Source organism: Halichoeres trimaculatus, unplaced genomic scaffold, assembly GCF_033239565.1.
Source record: "Halichoeres trimaculatus isolate MK-OKI-2021-1 unplaced genomic scaffold, fHalTri1.1 fHalTri1_scaffold_1, whole genome shotgun sequence".
Taxonomy (NCBI): Eukaryota; Metazoa; Chordata; class Actinopteri; order Labriformes; family Labridae; genus Halichoeres; species Halichoeres trimaculatus.
Genome location: NW_027437179.1, coordinates 16,360,159 through 16,381,145, shown reverse-complemented (window position 1 = coordinate 16,381,145; position 20,987 = coordinate 16,360,159). Strand labels below are relative to the sequence as shown.

General features: G+C 39.8%; 2 protein-coding genes across 4 annotated transcripts; one reads left to right on the top strand and one right to left on the bottom strand.

The window, feature by feature from the left end:
- Positions 1 to 9,565: 9,565 nt before the first annotated feature.
- Positions 9,566 to 11,777, bottom strand: LOC141796359 (potassium channel subfamily K member 15-like). The gene is made up of 3 exons (XM_074677422.1): positions 11,495 to 11,777; positions 9,959 to 10,536; positions 9,566 to 9,820 (listed from the first exon to the last, which is right to left on the bottom strand). The coding sequence occupies exons 1-3, from the start codon at positions 11,775 to 11,777 to the stop codon at positions 9,584 to 9,586; spliced, it is 1,098 nt and encodes a 365-aa protein (XP_074533523.1). The 3' UTR covers positions 9,566 to 9,583.
- A 4,626-nt stretch (positions 11,778 to 16,403) lies between these two features.
- LOC141796342 (uncharacterized) lies at positions 16,404 to 20,570 on the top strand. 3 transcript variants are annotated; one of them, XM_074677394.1, is made up of 10 exons: positions 16,404 to 17,053; positions 17,252 to 17,386; positions 17,604 to 17,867; positions 18,587 to 18,649; positions 18,837 to 18,875; positions 18,985 to 19,039; positions 19,278 to 19,356; positions 19,439 to 19,505; positions 19,580 to 19,725; positions 19,822 to 20,570. In XM_074677394.1, exons 1-10 carry the CDS (start codon positions 16,547 to 16,549, stop codon positions 20,090 to 20,092), a joined length of 1,626 nt encoding a protein of 541 aa, XP_074533495.1. In that variant the 5' UTR covers positions 16,404 to 16,546; the 3' UTR covers positions 20,093 to 20,570. The 3 variants fall into 3 exon arrangements, with proteins under 3 accessions (XP_074533495.1, XP_074533504.1, XP_074533511.1); XM_074677403.1 differs by having other exon boundaries at positions 16,405 to 17,026; XM_074677410.1 differs by lacking the exon at positions 17,252 to 17,386 and having other exon boundaries at positions 16,405 to 17,026.
- Positions 20,571 to 20,987: the final 417 nt, after the last annotated feature.

Sequence of the window (20,987 nt, the reverse complement as noted above, 5' to 3'; positions counted from 1 at the left end):
ACACAAGTATCATTGTGATACCTGGCTGCTGATCATCTCTTTAAGTTTTGCTCCATAATTTCACAGAGCAAGCACTTAGCAAAACTGGTAAGAAAAAAATGCCTTTTAAAAGATAGGAACCTTAGAAAAATAAATAAATGAATAAATTAATAAATAAATATAGTAATAGTTTTCCGGCTGAAGCAATAAAGAGATCATAAATATTACCAATTAGTGCTGTGTCAGTGCTTGGGTAGACTCAATCCTGAATGAAAACTCTCAGACAAACAGATGTTAAAAAATAAAATAATAACGCCAGATTATCTTTAATATTTTTACTATGAAGCTTATTAAATGTGATAGACTTATCATTTGGAGAAAAATATTTATAATAGGAATAAAACAGGCTAACTAAAGCAGAATGATTGAATTCAGGAAGATTAAATGGACAAGACCAATCCAGAAGTGACAGCACTGACAAAATTTTCCAAATGCTCTTTTGTTTGAAGGTGGATCGAAACCTTTTCAAGGCAGGAAATCACTTCCAATGTTAAAGAATCTAACAGGAGGATCAGTTTTATGAGGACTGCTCTGCCACCTTCTGGCCTGGAGTCTCACACACACTTTCATAAAGATATGACTTCTTTCAACCAGGCCTGTGTTTCTTGTGGAACAAATTCTCTCTTTTCAAGACAACTTTTTTACTGGACACAACACAACAAGGCAAGGTATTTCTCAGTACAGCCACATAGCGCTGTTGTTTGAAATGTGACAACAAGCAAACGTTGTAAGTCTGTATCGTATGTCAGTAGCTGGCTATGTGTGGCACTGCTAGCAGCTCGGTGCTATGACATATCTGTAGGCTAAGGTGACAATAAGCAAACTGTCAGTTCATAGAGTAGTTTAGCAGCCATCTACAAATAGTGCTACTGTCAGCTCGGCACTGTGTGACGTGTCGGCAATGTGTAACCAGGGCATGTCCTGCCAGCGCTCATCTACCAACCAGACCTATCGTAACCTCACTCTTTACTTTATTGATCGACTCTTAAGTTTGAACAGACCACTGCAGAATAACTACTGACTGTGGGTTGGAATCAACATTATCACAAACAGCATAGCCTTTTTAGCCTTTGGCTCAGACTGAATTTTGAAACAACAAAATAAAAACCTAAAACAAAAAAAAAAAAAAAAAATCGCTTATCAAGCTTACAAAGCTAAATTCAGCTATGATTTTCTGATGGCTTAGTCGCACTGAAAAGTTTGGGTTGTTCTTTCCCCCAGGTTATGAGGAGTATGAATCCAGGTAATGCACAATAATGAGACACTATTTACAGTTGTAAAAGTAACAATGTGAACATATGGCAGCTGTGCCGTGCAGAATCTTGACCCTTAGCGAACAGGTGAGTCACTTCTTACCAGTTATCTTATGATGATTGGATAAGTTATACCTGTAACCAACACAATATACCACATGGGAAGCAATTATATAGAGTAATTAAGTACAGCCTGTTCTGAGGTGAAGACAGCTGCAAGGAATTAAAAACAACCTGCAAACTCCATCTGTTGTTCAACTGTCAAAGTGGGATGGATGTGTATTTTGGCACCATGTGCATTAAGAGAAATGAAGATGGTACCTGTGTGTGTGTGTGTGTGTGTGTGTGTGTGTGTGTGTGTGTGTGTGTGTGTGTGTGTGTGTGTGTGTGTGTGTGTGTGTGTGTGTGTGTGTGTATGTGTGTGTGTGTGTGTGTCCTTCAGTCGAACCACTCAGTCCTCTGTACAACCTCTTATCACATCCATATGTTTGGATTGGTTGTAATGGACAACAATTGTTGCTCCATATTTGGCTCTTGACATCACAATCCAACTTCCACTGCCAAACTAATTTAGTCCTGCCGCCAGCACTCTTCATAGTTGCCTTGGAAACAAAACTTGTGGTAGCTTTCCTGTTTAGTGAAAGTGAAGTAATTGATGCATTATATGCTAATCAGAAATAACAGTGTGGGTAGGTTGATGTGCATGTTCACCCAGTTGGCATACCAAGCAGATGCAGATGAGTGGAAAGCTGTCTGTTTTCTGGGCAGACCTCTGATGATGAATGCCAGGCGCAGCTCTTCTGATGGATATGTCTGCTTCCTGCTCAGCAGACCAGCAAAGATGCAGTCAATGGAATATTAAAATCATTACATATGAAAAGAAAAAATTGCAGCGTTGGAGGAAAAAATAGTTGTGCAGTAAACAGCACTGTCTGTTTGTGAGGAGCGATTTCAGCTGACAGGTTTTTATATATAAATATATACTGCTGTGGTCATGTGGGATCTTTTTATATCTTCCACAGAAATGGACCAGTATATCCTCTGGGTATGACTCAACACCATCCCAATTAAGAATATGCATATACTGGAAAATATGTTGAGTTAAAAGGCATCACATTTGTGTCATGGATGATGGCTCAAATGGCTAAAAACATTATTTTTTATTTATCTCATTGCTTCTCTTTGCTGTTACGACTTCCCCCGAAGGCTGATCCTAATGAGCATTTCTCCTTTTGAAAAAAAAAAAAAAGAAAATAAATAAATAAATAAAATAAAAAATCAGAAGTGTCTCATGATACAGTAGCAAAGATTTGGGCTCCTGACAGTTGACAGGAGAAGAAAAATATTAAAATGGGATAAAAGTGAAGTGCAGTGTTGTGAATTATTTAGTGCAGAGGCTGCAGCAAAGATCTGACTACTTGCTCATTTAGGAAGATTAACAGATGTGGCAAATCACTCTGCTGTCAATCTTTTATGGGTCTGAGCTGAAGAACTATGAATAAATGGAGTTTCATATCTCCAATGGGAACTATTCTTTATGAGGGCCCTCTCCTCCTCTCGGCACAGTACATCTAAAAATAAAAAAAAAAGGATGCATTTGTTATCCAGCCAGTTCCGAGGCCCATTGTGCTGCATTTTTCTTTGTGGCCCTTATCTCATTCATTCAAATTCTGCCCCGGCAGCAACTTTTGAATCAGTCTTACTTACAGAAGGAAACACATTTGTTCAAGTTCTATGTAGAGCTGCACATAATGAGAAAAAATGTGGCCCTGCTGCTCAGCAGATAAGACTGACCTGTGATGACACCGAGGAGCTACTCGCTGCAGATTTCCAATGGACAAATGTCCTCCTCACACAATGATCTCAAAACTCAGCATATGTGTTGTTCTGCGCTGCTGACACTCTGTGAACTTTAACTTTCAGGATGAGCTTTTGACTTGGTAACCAGCTCACTTCTAACATCTTCTCTCCACACAATCTGTCCGCGAGCAGAGCTGCTCTCAGACCCGATGAAGATACTTTTACGGACATTAATCTGCCACTGGCCACAGCCTTGCTTCATGGCCACAGATATGCACTCCAAAGGGAGAACGATCTCTACCTCACCCACTCCTTCTCTCTGCCGCTCCGATCTCTCGCTCTGTCTTTGAGACACTGTTTGGACAGGAAGCTGTGTGCTCGGGGAGGCCGTTGTCTTGTTAAATGGCAGAGTGAAGGAGGAAATGGATAACAGCCAACCTTGATAATTTTACATCCTCTGCATCAGACAGGGGCTCAGATTAAATCAATGGAAATGATTAGCCTGAAAGGCTACTCTCCTGTTATGTTGCTTTATTGATCAGTGCCTGATTCCCCAATATGTGAGGTAAAAAGGCTTCTTACTCAGCTGTACCAATGAGAGGACCAACCGTGGCATAATTTCCATAATCAGTATGATAATGCTGTCAGTAAACTGATGTGTCAAAAGTAGATCATGCACCAAACAAGCTTGTTCCAGTCCAGCTGTTACTAATTAAACAGTGTGTTGTTAGGTGTGGGGTTTTTTTCTCGTTATCCAAAGCTTTGGCTGATTTCTCTGTTGCTGAAGAAAGAGCTCAGGTTCTTTACATTTCATCCTCATAAGTCCCTGAAGTTAGTTTGAGACAGAAATCATTAAACTCAGTCACTGAGTCCTCTCTGGGCTTAATCTCTGTTAGAAAGGAAGCATCCAACCGTAATTCGGTAAATTCCTGGGATCTTTGTTTACTGATAATGCTAAGCTCTGATCACTTTGGAAACATAGCTATGACAACTCCCAGGATTCAGCTACATGGGATATTTTGCATAAATTAGAAATGGAAAGAGATACAAAACAAGGTCATGTTTGACCAGAAAAAGTAAAACACAAAATAAACTTTCATTAGTCAACTGTAGGATTTGGCATTTGGCTGCAACAGTTCAAACATGGTCTTCTTCTAACTTAATCTCTGATTTAGGAGGGATTTTACACTCGTGAGCTTGCTTAGATGGTTTACAGAAAGGCACGGCAGACGGTATATCAAAATGGCCGCTGTCTGTGTTCATTGTCTGTGAAGCTAAAAGACTCAGAGCTCCCCCTACAGACTGGCTGCAGAATAGACTTCAACTCTGTCGTGCTAAATACTTAAAATATGAGCCAACCAACAAGATTGAAATTAATTTGTCCTGGCATCTATTATTAAAATTAACAGAATTGTGTCCAAGGTTTTATTAAAAAAAATAATAATAATAGTTTTAACGTTTTATGATACTTGAAAGATGTTAGCCTGGCAGCTCTGTTGAAAGATGTCAATGGCAGGCATGAGCTACCACTGAAATCATACACCTCGCTCTGTGTGGAGGTGTTAAGTCCTCTGAGTAACACCAGCTGTCACAGCGTACCGTTTTGTAGGATGGGATCATAAGAGGAAGGAGCAGAGGGTTTCAGCAGCTTCAGATTACTTTAACAACAAATATATGATTACTTTGATCATTTTTGTTTTCACAAGCAAAGATTATTTCCTCCGCCAAGTTTTAGAGTAGAATCAAATTCACAAATATTTTCTGTGCCAATTTCCCCACTCAGTGTAACTTTCTTGTCAGGCCGTTAAGAGGAGTTTTAACTGTTGGCCTGTTTTTTTAATTTTTTTTTTTATTTTTGCTAATTAAAAATACTTTAAGCTGATTGGGCAGCATAAAATAAAGTAAAGTATTTATGGAGTAAAAGCTTCATTTCTGCAACAATGGTTTGGTTGTTGTGCTTTACTGGGTAAGATGGACATTATGTCACTGCATAGTAAGACCAAATAATGACACAGCTTAAAGGAAGGGTCAGCAGGAATTTTTGTTACTTGTTAGTTAACACAAATCCAAACTGGGCTCCTCCTCCCTGGCTCAGTACCAGCAGCAGCACATGCACACTGCCTCTGACTGTGACTATGTGAACACATTCACTAGCCTAGCAACCACCTACAGTATCGTGTTTTTTCATGGGAGACACTCAAGAGGCATGCACCTGACTTAGCATGTTAGCACAAGCTAATCAATGGGTTATCTGACACATACCTGCTCAGCAGACACACGCCGCTCTTTGTCCCGTGCGGCTCTCCAGGTTCCCGAAAGCAAGTGAAAGTTGAGCCAAGCTTCACCCTTGTTTAGTAAAAAGCTTTATCTGTCTGGCTGTTGTTGTATTTTTCTTGCTTTGTGCTACCTCTACTAGTGTAGCCAACCGGGATAGCTTCTTCCACTAGCTAATCAGCACACAAAGACACTTGTACACTGGGTGCACGGTGATTGGCTGATGTAATCAAAACATCAACACACAGGCTGAGGTTAGGGTTCAAGGTAGACACAGACACCGACACACATTCATAGAGTCCTGTAGAAGACGAATGAGCAGGATTATACCTGTGAAAGTTGACATTATATTTTTTATTGAAAATCCTGCAGACCCTACCTTTATGTTATGGAATAATCTGTTTTAATCTTTCATTCATTGTGAGTTTAGCACCTTGGCTTATGACTCAACTTACTCAGAACTTGTCCAACTGGCCAGCCAGAAACATATCAGATAAACACAGAGTGAAGTTTTGAGTTGGGTGTATTTGCCACTTCCTGATTGTCGTTCGCACAAGGACATCATTAAAACAGAGACGTGGACCCGTTCATTAAGGGCTAATTTAAACTCTCCTTTAAGACTTAATCTAAACTGCAATTAATCAAGCTGGGTGATCCCTTTGACACGAAATGTCAAACAGACACAGTGTGTCAAAGCATGTGATTGGAGAAGACAACCAGGGAGTAAAAACAGCCTTTTCACACTGCTTAACACAGGCAGCAAATTGGCTGGAAATTAAAACTAATGAGCAATTACCCCACCAGTGAACCTCTATTAATGTCTGTTTTCTCAATGCTCTCCAACTGAATCCTAATTCCTACTTATTTAATCTATCTGATAAACACGACACTTGTTTTTAGTTCCTTAATCTTTCATCGTGTTTACTGTGAGCCACAGAGGCTGCCTTTTGCATTTTGATGCACATCCAAGAAAGCGACTCATAATCTCCCTCTGAAAGGCTGTGAATACAGTGTACACAGGCAAACATATTCTCCCATAATCAAAACATGGCAAAGACTGTTGGTTCAGTCTATTTGTACATTCATAAACACCTAATTTGCATGCTGCTGCTATTATGAACCTTCTGCTCGTATTTCTGCCATGTTAGAGCTGTTTACCCTTTAGAAACAGAAAGGCTGCACTTTGCTTGAACCAGAAACTCATTTTACTGATTAAATCTGGTATCTCCAGAAAGTGTGACTGGGTATGAAGGACCCTTCGGCACAGGACGTACATGACTCAAAGGTATGTTTTCACAAAGTAAAATATGCATAAATGCAATAAAGTATTTTCCTTTAATACGGCCTTGATGCGACAATGGAGGATTAGTATGGTCCCATTGCTGATATTATTCAGCACCATAATCATTTAACAGTGGGGTGAACTGAAGGTTATTTTGGTTCTTTTTTTTAATGAACTACAGCACTGCTCAGGGTTAATAGCATTTTGAGGTACATGTTTGTAGTTTCGCAGTAATTTTCAATCTGACAAAGCTCTGCGGGATGTTCAGCTGCCCTGGCAAAGGTTACTGAGGAACATGAGCAGACTCTTTGTACAATATGACCCTATAAACTTAAATGGCTGGACACCATACATTAATGTGTTCCATAAACGTAAGCAGATGTGAATATAAGTGTGTATTCTTGAGTGAGTGCATGGTAACTACTTGCATAAAGTGTTCTGTACTCAGATAATGGGTGCTAAAAATAGATCACCACCACCACCTGCAGCTAACAGCCGGTAATAACAGCCATTTTATGAACATAAAATATAGCATAACCTTTCTTATCATCCATAAAGGGAACTGCTAAATGGATTGCCACTCACTGAGCCTCACAAGAAGCTTGGAAAGGTTCAATCTGGCTGTCGGTCCTTGCCTCAGTTCTGCATGAGATAAAAAAAAGTGGCAGAAAATCCTCATATTTGGGTCTTTGAGTCTGAGTGAAACTACTTTCTACGATCATTTTCTTCTTCTCTGCTTTCATATAGTCAGTGGTCTGTGCAGATAGCTCTTGGACTTTCAGGCTCAGAGTTCTTAAACAGTCACAGGCGTAAATTTGAAGGGGCACCAGCACTGAAAACACAGACCATCTGTATATTAATTCAGTAATAAATTAAAAGAGATGCCATGTTTTTATCACAAAAAAGATCTTTACATCTTTACAAAAGGTGAGTTCAATGCTCTCATGTCTGCCTTCTGCTGTTGTTATGTGGGAACAGCTGTGGGGGAAAGCTCCAGTTGGAATCCTTTGCTTTTGTGTAATTTTGGCACCTCTTGTAGAGAAAAGCAGCACCTTTCATCTCTTTGGGTATTTCGACCTGCATGTTTTTTTAACAAAAGTTCACATTCTGCTTTAGCAAAACATTTAACTACATCAAGACTTTGTTTTACTATTTGTCACTTTTTCAGGCATCAAACACTGGTAGCACTTTCAAAATTACCCTGATATTCTGAGAGTCGAAGCTTACGCTGTTGGTTGTTTGCTTTTGTAGTTCAAAAAGAGGCATCAGTTTTCATTTTAATCTATCCATTAACAGCTAAAAACTCCTCACAGGAGATGCTATAATAATGAAAATAATGATAATTCTTCATTTTCTTCTACTTATTATTATTATTATTATTATTATTATTATTATTATTATTATTATTATTATTATTATTATTATTATTATTATTATCATTATTATTATTATTATTATTATTACAAGCTGCTTAGGCTCAGTTGTAAAACTTTTGTAAAACTTGAGCAGCCATGACCTCCTCCGCTTTATGCCGGGGACTCATAAACAGATCAATGCTGCCACCTAGTGGGAGAGAGTGGAACAATGTGAATTAAAAGCTGGTCATTTCAGGTTACCACTTCAAGTTCTGGAGATAAGTGGAAATGAAAAGAAATTAAAGACATGTATAATTATTTCTAAAAGATATTAAAGACCATTCTAAATTCAAACCACTCTGTTTTGAAAGTTTAATGTTTAGCATTTTAACCACTGCGCCTCTCTATTTCTTATCTCCTGTCACTGTGTCTCTGCTGTGATTGACAGATGACCACAGCCACCATGAGGTCTCTAGCTTTACCAAAAGCTGGCGCTCTCTGCTGCTGCGGTCGTGTAGCGACTATCAGCATGTGTCAGTGGTTAGACTGCCCTGCTTTTCACATTATTTTCAAAGAATAAAACCTTGACTTATATTCACGACCACAAAGACATGTGTTCCCTCGTTGAGTTGTATCCAGTAAAAAAATGTCTTGAACAAAAGTAGTGCTCTGAAAAAGTTTCGATCTCCACTCATTTTTCAAAACAAACATGCCTTGGTGAGAGTCACATCCTCACCATAGTCGGTGCAAGTGCTCATGGGAAACACAGTCTTTACCCTGGAAAATCACTAGCTTTTTCAGATGGTCCACACAGCCTCTTTAAACTCAAATAAACTCACTGTGCTGTTAAAAACAGCCCCCATTCTTTCACAGCACCAAGCGACCAGGATGAAACATCACCTACAGAAACAACCAGTGCATGAGAGCCTGCACTCCGATTAGAAGACTCCCTCTTATCAGATGGTCACAGGTGAGAACACAGCAAAAAGTCTGTCATCTTAAACAGCCCGGGAATGACCCTACCACACGAGTCACTTTTCTTCTACCTTATCACACACTTTTTACCAGATGGCCCAGCTATAATTTATGGAGCACAAAGATGTGCTTGAAACATGGATAATCTGTCTTTGCACTGTGCTGTGCACCATAACACATTTTTCCAGTTAGTGAATCAGGCAAAAGAACTCAGAGGTTGTTGATGTTTCCAGGGACGGAGTCAAAAGTAAGGTTAGCTGGTTGTTGATGATGTTCTTCTGTTTGAAATACATGAGACAGACTCAACTATCAAACAGGATGGTTTGGGATTATTTAATGCAGTGAGATTTCTTAAACCCACCTAAGTTCTCTAGCTCTATGATATAAAATCCATGTTTTACATTTAATTACATGTTTTTTTTTCTTTTGGCCAAAATATTTGTTGTGAAAAAATACGTTATAAATTGTAGCTGCTACATTTCATCGGACAACATGTAAAGCTAAGTTCAAAGCAGAGGGTAGTTTTCTCGACCAGGCTGGAAATCTGAAGATTTTTCTGTGACATATAAAAAAATCCCCTAGGCATAAGTCATGTGGTCTGTGAGTCAAAGGGACTTCCTCCTGGTGTAGAGGTTGTAGAGGCTGCTGGGAGAAGTCTGAGATGAGCTCATGCAAGAGCTGTAAGAGGCCATGTCAACCCTGTAAGAGATGGAGTTGTAAAGGACTGGGTTGCTGTGGCCGCCCTCCTCTACACTATGGGGCAGCGACGGGCTGTTGTAGGTGTCTGTGTCACAGCATATACAACAAGTGAAACATGCCCTGAGTCTGGTGGGTTCATACAGCTCAGAGTGTTTGGACAGAAAAAGTCTGCGCTCCTCCACAGGAGAGGGGAGGAGATTTCTGCAGCTGGAGCCTCCCTCCATGGTAAAACTGAGGTTGGTCAGGCTACTACGTCCACCTGCTCTGTCTTTAAATCCATCATCAGCAGTGTCTGAGTCTGTCCCTGACACTCCTCCATCAACCAGTGTGTCTTTAGGCTGTGCTCTCTGCGTCAGTCTCCCTGCCACAGGTTCCTCGTCAGGCAGCTCAGAGCTAACAGTGAGAAACCTCAGGACCACCAGGTTCAGAAAAGCTCCAATGACCGTCAGCCCCACTAAAATGTACACAAAGCTAAAAGCCACGTAGGGAGGCTGCATATGGAGAGCATTTTTCTTCTGCAGAGCCACAAAATCCCCAAACCCAATGGTGGTGAGTGTAATGAAGCAGTAGTAGTAAGCATTGTAGAAGCTCCAGTCCTCTAAGTGGGAAAAGGTTGCAGCTCCAATACACAGGGTGCTCATGCATGACAGCAGACCCACCAGGACCATGTTCCTCATAGTCACCTTCGTTTCTTGCAAACCCAGACTTTGCTTGGCTCTGTGCAGCAGGAAGTGGCCTAAACTGTTGATCCTTTCACCCATGCTCTGGAACATGATCAAAGTCAGAGGGATGCCCAGGACAGCGTAGATCATACAGAAGGTCTTGCCAGCATCAGTGCGGGGTGCAGCATGGCCATAACCTACAAAGTCACAGTATGTCACAGGTCACATGACAGGAAGTACTTCATCAATCAGAACCACAGGAAGACTCAAGGGAAGACTCAATATAGAAACATGCATTCATCTTGTATTTGTGTCTCAGACTAAGCTTGAGGGATTTGATGTTTCACCATCTTTTTTAGATATCAGAGCGTACATCTGCATAAAAGGCTCAGTTAGGACCTCACTGGCCTACGCCATAAGCTAGAGGAGCTGGTACAAGTCTGATGTCATCAGGCTGTTTTTATGTTTATTCGCTCTCTTAAGCCTGCAGGCCTTTGAGAAAAATCTAAGGTAGGTAAATAAGAAAACTCACAAGGACCTGTTGATCAATTCATCCTTTTATTGCCTTAAAAGTGTTAAAAGTTCACAAAATCTGCCCTGCCCTCCAACAGCACACTGCACTACTCTGCTGGCATGCTAATTAGTGGTTAGTTACTTGACTTGCATCTGACATTACTGAGGAAGAGAAGTGAGAGTTAAAACAGTTGTTTGCCTAATATATATATATATATATATATATATATATATATATATATATATATATATATATATATATATATATATATATATATATATATATATATATAGGTTGTCACAGCCTACCTCTAGGTCACTTTGGAGGAAGAAAAGTATTGGAGAGAGTCACTAAACATTTCAAAACTTAAACCCTGGAGTAAGAATATCATAATCAAAATACCGAGAAGCACTATGTCTTATAATTTAAAACTTTCTTTCCTTAATAACTTCAATTAGCCATCTAGAGTCGTTTGATCTAACTTTTTTTTTCTTTTTTTGCTCAACTTCTGTGCCTTCTGTTGTATCATGACACAAGGTCCCACTTTAACACATGATGGGCTTATAGCTACTACAGGACTGTTGTGTGTCCCCACTTTTTTGCTGAGCATCAGGTGAGAGAAAGTGGGTTTTAGTACTCACCGATTGTTGTGATAACCGTGATGGCAAAATAAAAAGATCCAGCAAACTTCCACTGCCTCCCGGCGCGGTGCGGCTCGGACAGGAGGACCACTCTCTCGACCTCCTTGAAGTCATCCTCTGTGAAACCGTACTCCTTCCTCAGCTCCTCCAACTTCTGCTCCAGCTCCTTTTTCTCCGAGCTCTCATTGTCCGACTCCAGCGCGTCAAAGACGGAAGCTCCGATGAGCAGATAGAAAAGGCTGGAGAGAATCAGTGAAATGGCCCTGATGTTCTGTGTCTCCATCCTTCAACCCGAAAAGCGCGCAGAGCGACAGAGGAGAGGGGTGCTGCTGGAGGGACGGGCGCACGGAGGATCGAGGAGCGTCATCCAGCCCCCACTCACCTGATGTGCTGACTGAGGCCTCCTCACTTTATTGCTATGTCGGAACTAAAAAAAAGTTTCTTCCCCATCACATGGCAGGAAGAATGGGCAGTTTGAGGAAAATGTTTAGCAAACAGCAAACCTGCAGTACCCCAGATGGCCACTTGAGGCAGAATCCAAAACAGACAATCCCTGTTTGGCCTCATTTGAAACTTTACAGCATCATTTATCATTTTTGATAAGCTCAAATACACTGACGATACACTTAAAAAACGAATCATAATAACTGTAGAGGGGAATCATTTGTATACATTTTTGAGTCATACATAATAGTTTTTGTGTACTTAAAATCCATGTGAGGAGTTTCTAAATGATCTTGAAAAAGTTTCACTTCTAGATATATGCCTGATTATAATCGAAAGTTTAAAATGAGGTTATCACAACAAAAGGTTTATTGCTAAACCCTATTTCTAGAATCCATGGTCAGGTCATCCAGTACTGGACTGTTTCGTGGCACGTGGAAGTCCTGATGAAAACACCACGCCAGCCAACAAATTTAAGCAATGAAAAGCAAATTTCCCTCCACTAGTACCTGTATCTTCAATTTCATATTAATCATAAAGGATTTAAATAATGGTTTCCAGTGTCCTGAAATTATAAACCTTAGTACCCAGAAAAAAAGGGTGTTTTTGTTAAATCTTAAGAATTTGAACGTTATCACATTGTAATGTGTGGATGGGGCTGATTTATAAAAGAAATAACATGCATGTTTTAAGGAAACCAACAGTTTTGCCCTGAGTTAACATTCACCTCTATGTTTATGAGAGTGATTATGCATGTGTGCTCTTCTATCACACTCATGCTAATCTGTCTAAGTATCCACAACACAAAGACTGCCAGTGTTCAGAAATTCAATGCAGGATTTTACAAAATTATAGGTAACAGACAAGTTAAGTGTTACAGTTGAAATAACTCAGTTTAAGGCAGGCAATCTAATCGTTGGGACATGATGCCACTGGAAAATAAAACTTGTTTCTTCTCAAAAATTTGAATTTTCAGCCCCTCTACTCCTAAAAATCATGTGAAGTATCTCTGCACCAACCTTTCTCAGACTCTGCTCTCTTAGCATTCAATCACTGATTGGAGAGGTTTGAGATACACAAGTGTGGAAGCACAGCAGAAACAGCTGGCCTTTCCAGACTCTACTCTCTTGATTATTTTGCCCTGAGAAGCATTCATGTGCAGAGTATTCACAATACGCTCGGCTAAAGTATTACTGTGAATGATGAAGCATTAGCCAGTGGCAGCGCTGACCTTTATCAGGCATAGTTAGCCAGTGAGTGATCCAGTAAAGCTTTGTCATGGGGCGGGGGGAGGGTGGTGTAACCCGTGTGTGTCAGTGCAACTCGGCCTGCTTCATAGAGCCTCTCTGAGGTTTCACTGGCAACTGCTGGATTTTTCTCAGCGTCATGTTAATTGAGTTTGAGGTAGTATGACCAGAAAATAAAGTGTCTGCAGTAGACCCTTGTTGAGGTTATTTCAGTTTCATATCCTGCACCAAGTCTTCATCTATTTTGACGGGAGGGGGAGGCTTTCCTATTTTTGCTGTTAACCAAACAGGCCATTAAGAGCCAGAGAGCTGTCATTAGATGGCTCATTATTGCCTTCTCTCCATATAGAACATATGGCTCTCTTCATCCTGTGTTTTTATCTTCCGGGAACAGCAAAGAACCTTATCCTGCTGTAGTAAACATAAATGAATCTATTGCTCAACAGATGCTAACGGGCTTGATTTTCTCCTCTGGCACTGAGAGCAATTATCTCCTTCTGAAAGGAGTCTTTGAGAGATAATGGCCTCACAAAAGTCCACTCAAAGCATGCACACAGAGCTTACACCATTCAACATCAGTGCCTCTGTAAATTTCACATTAGTTATAAAGAAAAAAAACACAGGCAAAGTGAATAAAGTTACAAATAGCAAACACATCAATTCATGAGTTTATTGAATCTAAACCCACTGCCAAGAAGAATGAGTCCTGTAGTTTAGAAACGCTTCAGCCTTGGACTAATGGTGTGGCATTATCTGGTTTACTCATCTCATATCACCTGCAGGATGATCCATGCATCCTTTTATCTCCAAAAGAAAGACATTAAGGGCAGGATGTCCACCGACAGGAGCTGAGACACTCGTCTGTCCAAGAGCCATGCTGGAAGAAAATGAGGAGAGGAAATATACAGCAAACATGATGCTATCTACACTCTGATAACAGTGAGGGATGATAAACAGAAGATGAAAACAGTTGTGATGGTGAAAGAAATACTTGTGATGGTGTAATGGTCCTGAAAATTTCATCAAGTTCTGTTCCTTAGTTTTTGAGTGATGTTCACAGACAAACAGACAAAGAGGGAAAGACAAACTCCTCCGAAAACATAACCTTCTTGGCAGAGGTTATTATGGTGGAAAATAAGTATTTGGTCAATAATAAAAGTTAAACTCAGTACTTAGTAACATAACCTTTGTTAGCAATGACAGAGGTCAAATGTTTCCTGTAAGTCTTCACCAGGTTTGCACACACTGTAGCTGGTATTTTGTAACTTGCTATTTACTGGAAAATTCGGAAGTTTGCAGCAAGAGTCTTATCTGGAAAAGGAAAGTCAAATCCCACCAATCCTTTTCTCAAAATTATCCACTGACTGTTTCTCTTACACTGAGTTTTAACATTCCAAATGGCCTTGCTCCTACACTCATTGTAGACCCTCTTTTACTTTCTGTTCCAGTTAGGTCACTGAGGTCCTTGTATGCTTTCTCTTTTAAAATTCCTGATGTGTCCCATACAAGCACCAGAGAGAGCAGGCCTTAGGTCTTTAGAAACCAGAACCCTGGATCTCTCTTCCTTAGATATAAAAACTGCAAAAAAAAGGGATCTTAGGTCTTTTTGATGTTACCTTAAACTCAGAGAGTACACAGATGAGACGAAGCTGTTTTATTTCAAAATGTACTAGAGTTGTTGATTTAAAAGTAAAATTGACAGAAGTAATGTTTATGTATTGCTGTCATTGTAGATATATACAATCTGATTACAACAATCCAAAAATGCATCGGTTTTTACTTGTATCAATGGCTCATTATTATCTCATCACAAAGGCATAATATACAGGCCCTTTGTGGCTATTCAATATTAAAATGAATAACATTTCATGTGAAAAGTTTGTTTTGAATCTAGCATTCAAATTCTAAAAGAAATCATACTTAAAGGATGAATTCTGAACAAATCTTTAAAGGTTCCCTGATATACAAGATATGGAACAGTATCCTGATTCTACCACAGTAACCCAACCTGTTAATTGAACAACTTGACTGGTCTCAGAATTTGATGATTATTTTCCCACTTTGAGAATATATACGTGGCCAAATAATTTGTAAGTATTTTAGGTGTACAGCAACTGTAAGTTGGTCAGACACATCTCTAAAGAATTGAATTTGTTGAAAAATTCATTTAAAAAAACTATTTTTTCCAGTTAAAATTCAATAACTTCTTTCATTTGCAATACTTAGCTAACATTTGATTTCAAAAGATGCACCTGACTTCAGTGAAGGTGATTTGACCCAATTTGATGATTTATTATTTGTGTTTGAGTAAGTTTTGGGGTAAAGTGTGCACCCTGGCTCACACCTATGGCATTGATCATAAAATAGGTCATAGTACAGGCCCTGGATGACTTTGGGATTTTCTAAAGGTATATTCTTGGGAGTCTCTGGGTGTATACGAATACCACACAATGACCAAAAAATTGGGCTGTGGGCAAAATTACATGTATTGTGAAAGAGGTCCTTTTACAGGAATAATCCTGCTCAATTGTCACCTCTGGGCCTCTATTTATATGTGTGTCAGTGTCTGTGTCTGCCTTGAATCCCCACCTTAGCCTGCATGTTGATGTTTTGGTTGTATCAGAACGTTTCTGGGCGGAGAGCAGCCAATCACAGAGCGCCCAGTGTGCAAACGACTTTGCATATTGATTAGCAAGTTGAAGAAGCTATCTCAAGTGGCTACAATAGTGGACATAGCATGGAGCAAGAAAAACACAACTAATGTGAAATGCCAAACAAAGCTTCTCTCACTTTCAGACACTTGGAGAGCAGAAACGCAATGCTGCAGGTGGCTGACAGGCCCAATGAATGTGTTCAGTAGGCAGGTCAGAGAATGAGGGTGTGCAATGGCACTGAGCCAAGGAGGAGGAGCCCACTTTGGATTTGTGTTTACTAACAAGTAAGCAAAATTCCTGCGGACCCTACCTTTAACTGTGTTTTATTTGATTTAGTTATTGCTCATTTGATTTGAGTTATTTTATAAAAAATATCTAGTTATGGTTCATTTTATTATTCCTTTCCTGAATTGTTTTTTCCATTTATTCTATTTTTCCTCTTTGGCTTGAAGCACTTTGGGCAGCATGCCTCTCTTTAAGGTGCTGTATTAAAAAAAACGAGTTGAGTTAGTTTCACTTTGACCCACAACACGTTGGTTATATTTTGGGAGCTATTTTGGCAGTGACTGTAAGTTTCTGTTTTCTGTAAATGCAGTGAGGAGAGGCTCAGATGAATTGAAAGTGAAAGTATCACATGTACTGGCGAGCTGTTGGGATCACATACCAAGCGTCAGCTGTTCGGCCTCAGGATAAAAGTTCTGCTCAGTATGGCCTGGTTTCACTCTGACCGCTCCTCTGCTGCCCGGTGGTTCTGGCGCGTGCTGTCCTGTTTGCTGCGGTGGACGACAACGTTTGTTCGGGCACTTGGCGGATATATTCCGGCTTTAGGTTGGGGAAAAGATCACAGAACCACCAGAGTTGGGCCTGAACGAAGTGAGACACCCTATCCTGTCTGGTGGTTCCGACACGTACTGTCCTTTTTACGACTTTGGATGTCAACGTTTCTTGAGAAATATCTTCCCATACCCTGGAGAAAAAAACACGGAAGCAACATGACGGAGCCTGAGGCAAGCAAGAAACTTAAAGCGGAAGGCAGAGAAAGTTTTCCGCAGGAGTCCCAACAGTATTCCGATAGTGAGACTGACCAGGAGGATCACCATAAGGCTGTGCCTGTGGAGACGAGTGCTGCTTTGGAGGGACAGTCCGGCAACGGGAGCAAAGGGGAAGAAAATGGTTGGGAAAAACAGGTGCGCCATAGAGTTGAGACCACAGATGTATGTCACAGTAACTATGGTTCAACTATCTATCTATCTATCTATCTATCTATCTATCTATCTATCTATCTATCTATCTATCTATCTATCTATCTATCTATCTATTTTGAAACCATCATACACTATCTACAAACAGTCACTGAAAACTCTGGAGAAGAAAACACCACTGTCACATCATTAAAATTACCCTTTCCGCAGGAGTCCCGACAGTTTTCCAGTGCTGAGACTGAGCAGAAGGGTCATCTTAAGGCTGTGCCTGTGAAGACGAGTGCTGCTTTGGAGGGACAGTCCGGCAACTGGAGCAAAGGGGAAGGAAATGGTTGGGACAAACAGGTGTGCCATAGAGTTGAGACCACAGATGAATGTCACAGTTACTACAGTTTAACTTTCTATCTATCTATCTATCTATCTATCTATCTATCTATCTATCTATCTATCTATCTATTTTGAAACCATTATACACTATCTACAAACAGTCACTGAAAACTCTGGAGAAGAAAACACCACTGTCACATCATTAAGAAATATAATGTATTTACCCTTTCCGCAGGAGTCCCGACAGTTTTCCAGTGCTGAGACTGACCAGAAGGGTCACCTTAAGGCCGTGCCTGTGAAGACCAGTGCTGCTTTGCTCACACAGCCCAGCAACAAGAAACCTGGATGGAGTAACGTGGAAGGAAATGGTTGCAACAACCAGGTGCGCTGCAGAGTTGAGACCACAGATGAATATTACTGTGACTACGATTCAACTTGGGAGATGGAGGAGTCTAAGGATGACCCCCTACAGTGCACCCATTGGTCAAATGCAAAATCTGTAAGTATGTGACAACATGTGAATCATGTTTTGCTTTCACTGACTAACTGACTAATTCATGGTCAGGCTTCACCACCACTTCAACAATAGGTTTTACTCTACAGGAACTATCTATGGGAGACAAGGGTATCAGCAAGAAAAGACTGCTTAGTTAAACTTAGAAAAACTGCATTCGGACAGTCTACAGTTTCAGTCAGAGCAGCTGAAAAGTGGAACTCAGTTCATATCTACATTAGAGACTGTACAAGCCTCAGTGTTTTTAAAAGTAAATTTAAATTATGGCTCAAGGAAAAAAAATCATGTGATCACTGATTCAATCCTCTGCATCTACTGCATCAAACTAGAGACAATGAAATATGATTTTAAATGTGTGATGGACTGTTGAGCATATATTGTTAAAATGCACATCATTTGTTTTGTATGTTTGTTTTACATACATCTGCATTTACATCTTCCTCCTCAGGGACCAGTTGAAAATTAGCTCTGTAGCTAACTCTGGCTTGACAGCTTTCCTGTTTTGCATGGTCCCTGTTAAATTAACTAATAAAATAATAATAATAATAATAATAATAATAACAATAAAAATGATTATATATATATATATATATATATATATATATATATATATATCCGGTGATAGAGACTGCTGTTTGGCCCACTTCACTGTGTAATGTCATGAATTTGAACTGACCTCAGTGAAATCTATTCTCACCACTTAGTACAAGTTCAGAAGATTTGAAAATGCTGCCAGGGATATGCAGAACTACCGGCACGGATACCCAGTAAGTCACTTACACACTTACACACACACACACACACACACACACACACACACACACACACACACACACACACACACACACACACACACACACACACACACACACACACACACACACACACAAAACCTATGTAATCTCCAATATTTACACATTGACTGCACAAATTGTTTTTTGTACCTCTCCACAGAACCAGATATTGTCACAACCCTGGAATAGCCCAGCAACGGTGAGTATATGGACTTTTGTTTGAGATGATTATACAATTCCTGTAGGATTTTTAATTTCTAGCTAGAAAAACAAAGTATTGACAAACACATTTCTATCCTGTTTTGAAGGATGCCCGGCCTAATCTGAACTTCTACCTTGGAAAAACACCTTCACGGCCTGATGGTAGGTCTGAAGCAAGAATGTGTGAATTCAGAGTACAAGAATAAAACAACCAACACTGTGATTTCTTTTTAGAAAATAAGCTGACTTGAAGTCATGGTTATCATTAGAGGAAAAGCAGTAACAACCCCTGCTAGTAAAATCAGTTGAACATTATTCAGTGTCTGAAAAAACTTTGCCTAATCCCAGGTTAGGTACCTTGTTAAAATATTTCAAGCATTTTTGGGTTATTTGTCCTCAGATCTCATGATCAGCGACTTCCACAATGAATGGTACAAATCGTATGACAAACTTGAATGTGTACACACCTTTATTCAATGGTAAGTTATTTCTTGATGGCAGATCATGTGTAGTATTTGCAGTTTCTGTTTTGCAATATGTAACACCACTTTCCTTCTTAAGGTTGTTCCCACTGCCAGAACCAGGAATGAACTATGAAGCCACCCCACTGACAAGAGAGGAAATAAAGGTGAGCAGCCATATGCTACAAAGAGATTAAGTGAAAGTGTGTCACATGTTCTGATAGTTCTGTCTGTCCATCAGGAGTTTTGCAACAACAGCACAGCAAAAGCAAATCTTTTGAAGTCCTACAAGCTCATGTTGGACTTCTATGGTATTAAATTGGATGAGAAAACAGGAAAGGTCGAGAGAGCGTCAAACTGGAGGGAGAGATTCAGCAACTTGAACAGGTGACCCTGATTACTGATCAAATTATGTGCATAAAAGAGCTAAAATCCTCTTCAGAATTTCATTTTTTTTCCAATTTTACTGCTGTTTTTTAACAGCCACACTCATAACAACCTGCGCATCACCCGTATTCTGAAGTGCCTTGGGATCCTGGGGTTCGCCCGCTACCAGGCCCCCCTGGTCCGTTTCTTCCTGGAGGAGACCCTCATCAATAACGAACTCCAAAATGTCCGGGAAAGTGTTCTTAACTATTTTGTGTTTGCTGTTCTCAATAGGGAGGAACGCAAAAAACTCATCGAGTTTGCCTATAAGAACTACAAACACGATGAGTTTGTTTGGTGCCCAAAGAGTATTCAGGAGATGTGGTAATGCCAGTCAAAGTCACAGCCACAAAAGGGCATAATTAGAAACTACCAGAGTGAACAATAAGAACAGAGCAGCTGCCTTTTGAAGTAAATGTTACACTGGAAACACTGAGCACAAGCAAGTTAGCAATATGAAAGTAGATGCAAAATTGTGCTCAAGTGATAGAGTCAAAGCAGTGACGACAGAGGAGGGGCAGTGATCAGGAAATGTTCTAACAGCGTTCATACAGTGGTTAATTGTTCTCTGCACAATGTGTTAAAATCAGGTTTGCAAGTTGTTTTGTTAATATCCAGTTTTATTTGTGTTGTGTTATTTGAATTGTAAAAGTCGAACGATGTGGTCTGGGAGACTATGTTAAGCCTGAGAGGGGTTGAAGTGTAATGAAGGATTTTGTTAAGTTTGCAAAGTCGGAGACAAAGAATGTCTTTTTGTGTTTATAAAACTAACAGTTTGTGGTCAAAAGATTTTTGGCTTGTTTTAGTGTGTGTGTGTGTGTGTTATTACACCAATGTGCCTTACATGAACCTTCATGTCCTTGCACTCGTTTCTATCAATAAATATTATCAGACTTGCACAATTTCTTCCTGTTGTATTGTCACTATAAAGCCTTGATCATTAAGATATTAGAGGCTGAATGACACATGAGTGAACATTACCAAACTGCATTTTTCATATATGAATCTGTTACTTCATTTGTTGGTATTTTTCAGATGGGGCAAATGTTAATCCACTTGTATTGACAGATGTAAGGGTATAAAAAGCTACTGCGCAGACTGATGATAATTCTTTGGTGTCCCAATACATAAATGTTTAACTTAAGTTACAATTTAGTATGAGAACTGATTAATCTCAAAAAGTTATACTTGCGGATAAAATTTTAAATCATTCAAGCACTAAA

Excerpts from the sequence above, each read along its gene's own strand:
- LOC141796359 (XM_074677422.1), bottom strand. The coding sequence starts at position 11,777 with ATGGAGACACAGAACATCAGGGCCATTTCACTGATTCTCTCCAGCCTT. Across the intron at positions 10,537-11,494 it reads CACGGTTATCACAACAATCG|GTTATGGCCATGCTGCACCC; the intron begins GTGAGTACTAAA and ends GTGACTTTGTAG. Across the intron at positions 9,821-9,958 it reads CAGACTCAGACACTGCTGAT|CTGTATGAACCCACCAGACT; the intron begins GATGGATTTAAA and ends AAACACTCTGAG.
- LOC141796342 (XM_074677394.1), top strand. The coding sequence starts at position 16,547 with ATGGCCTGGTTTCACTCTGACCGCTCCTCTGCTGCCCGGTGGTTCTGG. Across the intron at positions 17,054-17,251 it reads ATAGAGTTGAGACCACAGAT|GAGTCCCGACAGTTTTCCAG; the intron begins GTATGTCACAGT and ends CCCTTTCCGCAG. Across the intron at positions 19,040-19,277 it reads AACACCTTCACGGCCTGATG|ATCTCATGATCAGCGACTTC; the intron begins GTAGGTCTGAAG and ends ATTTGTCCTCAG.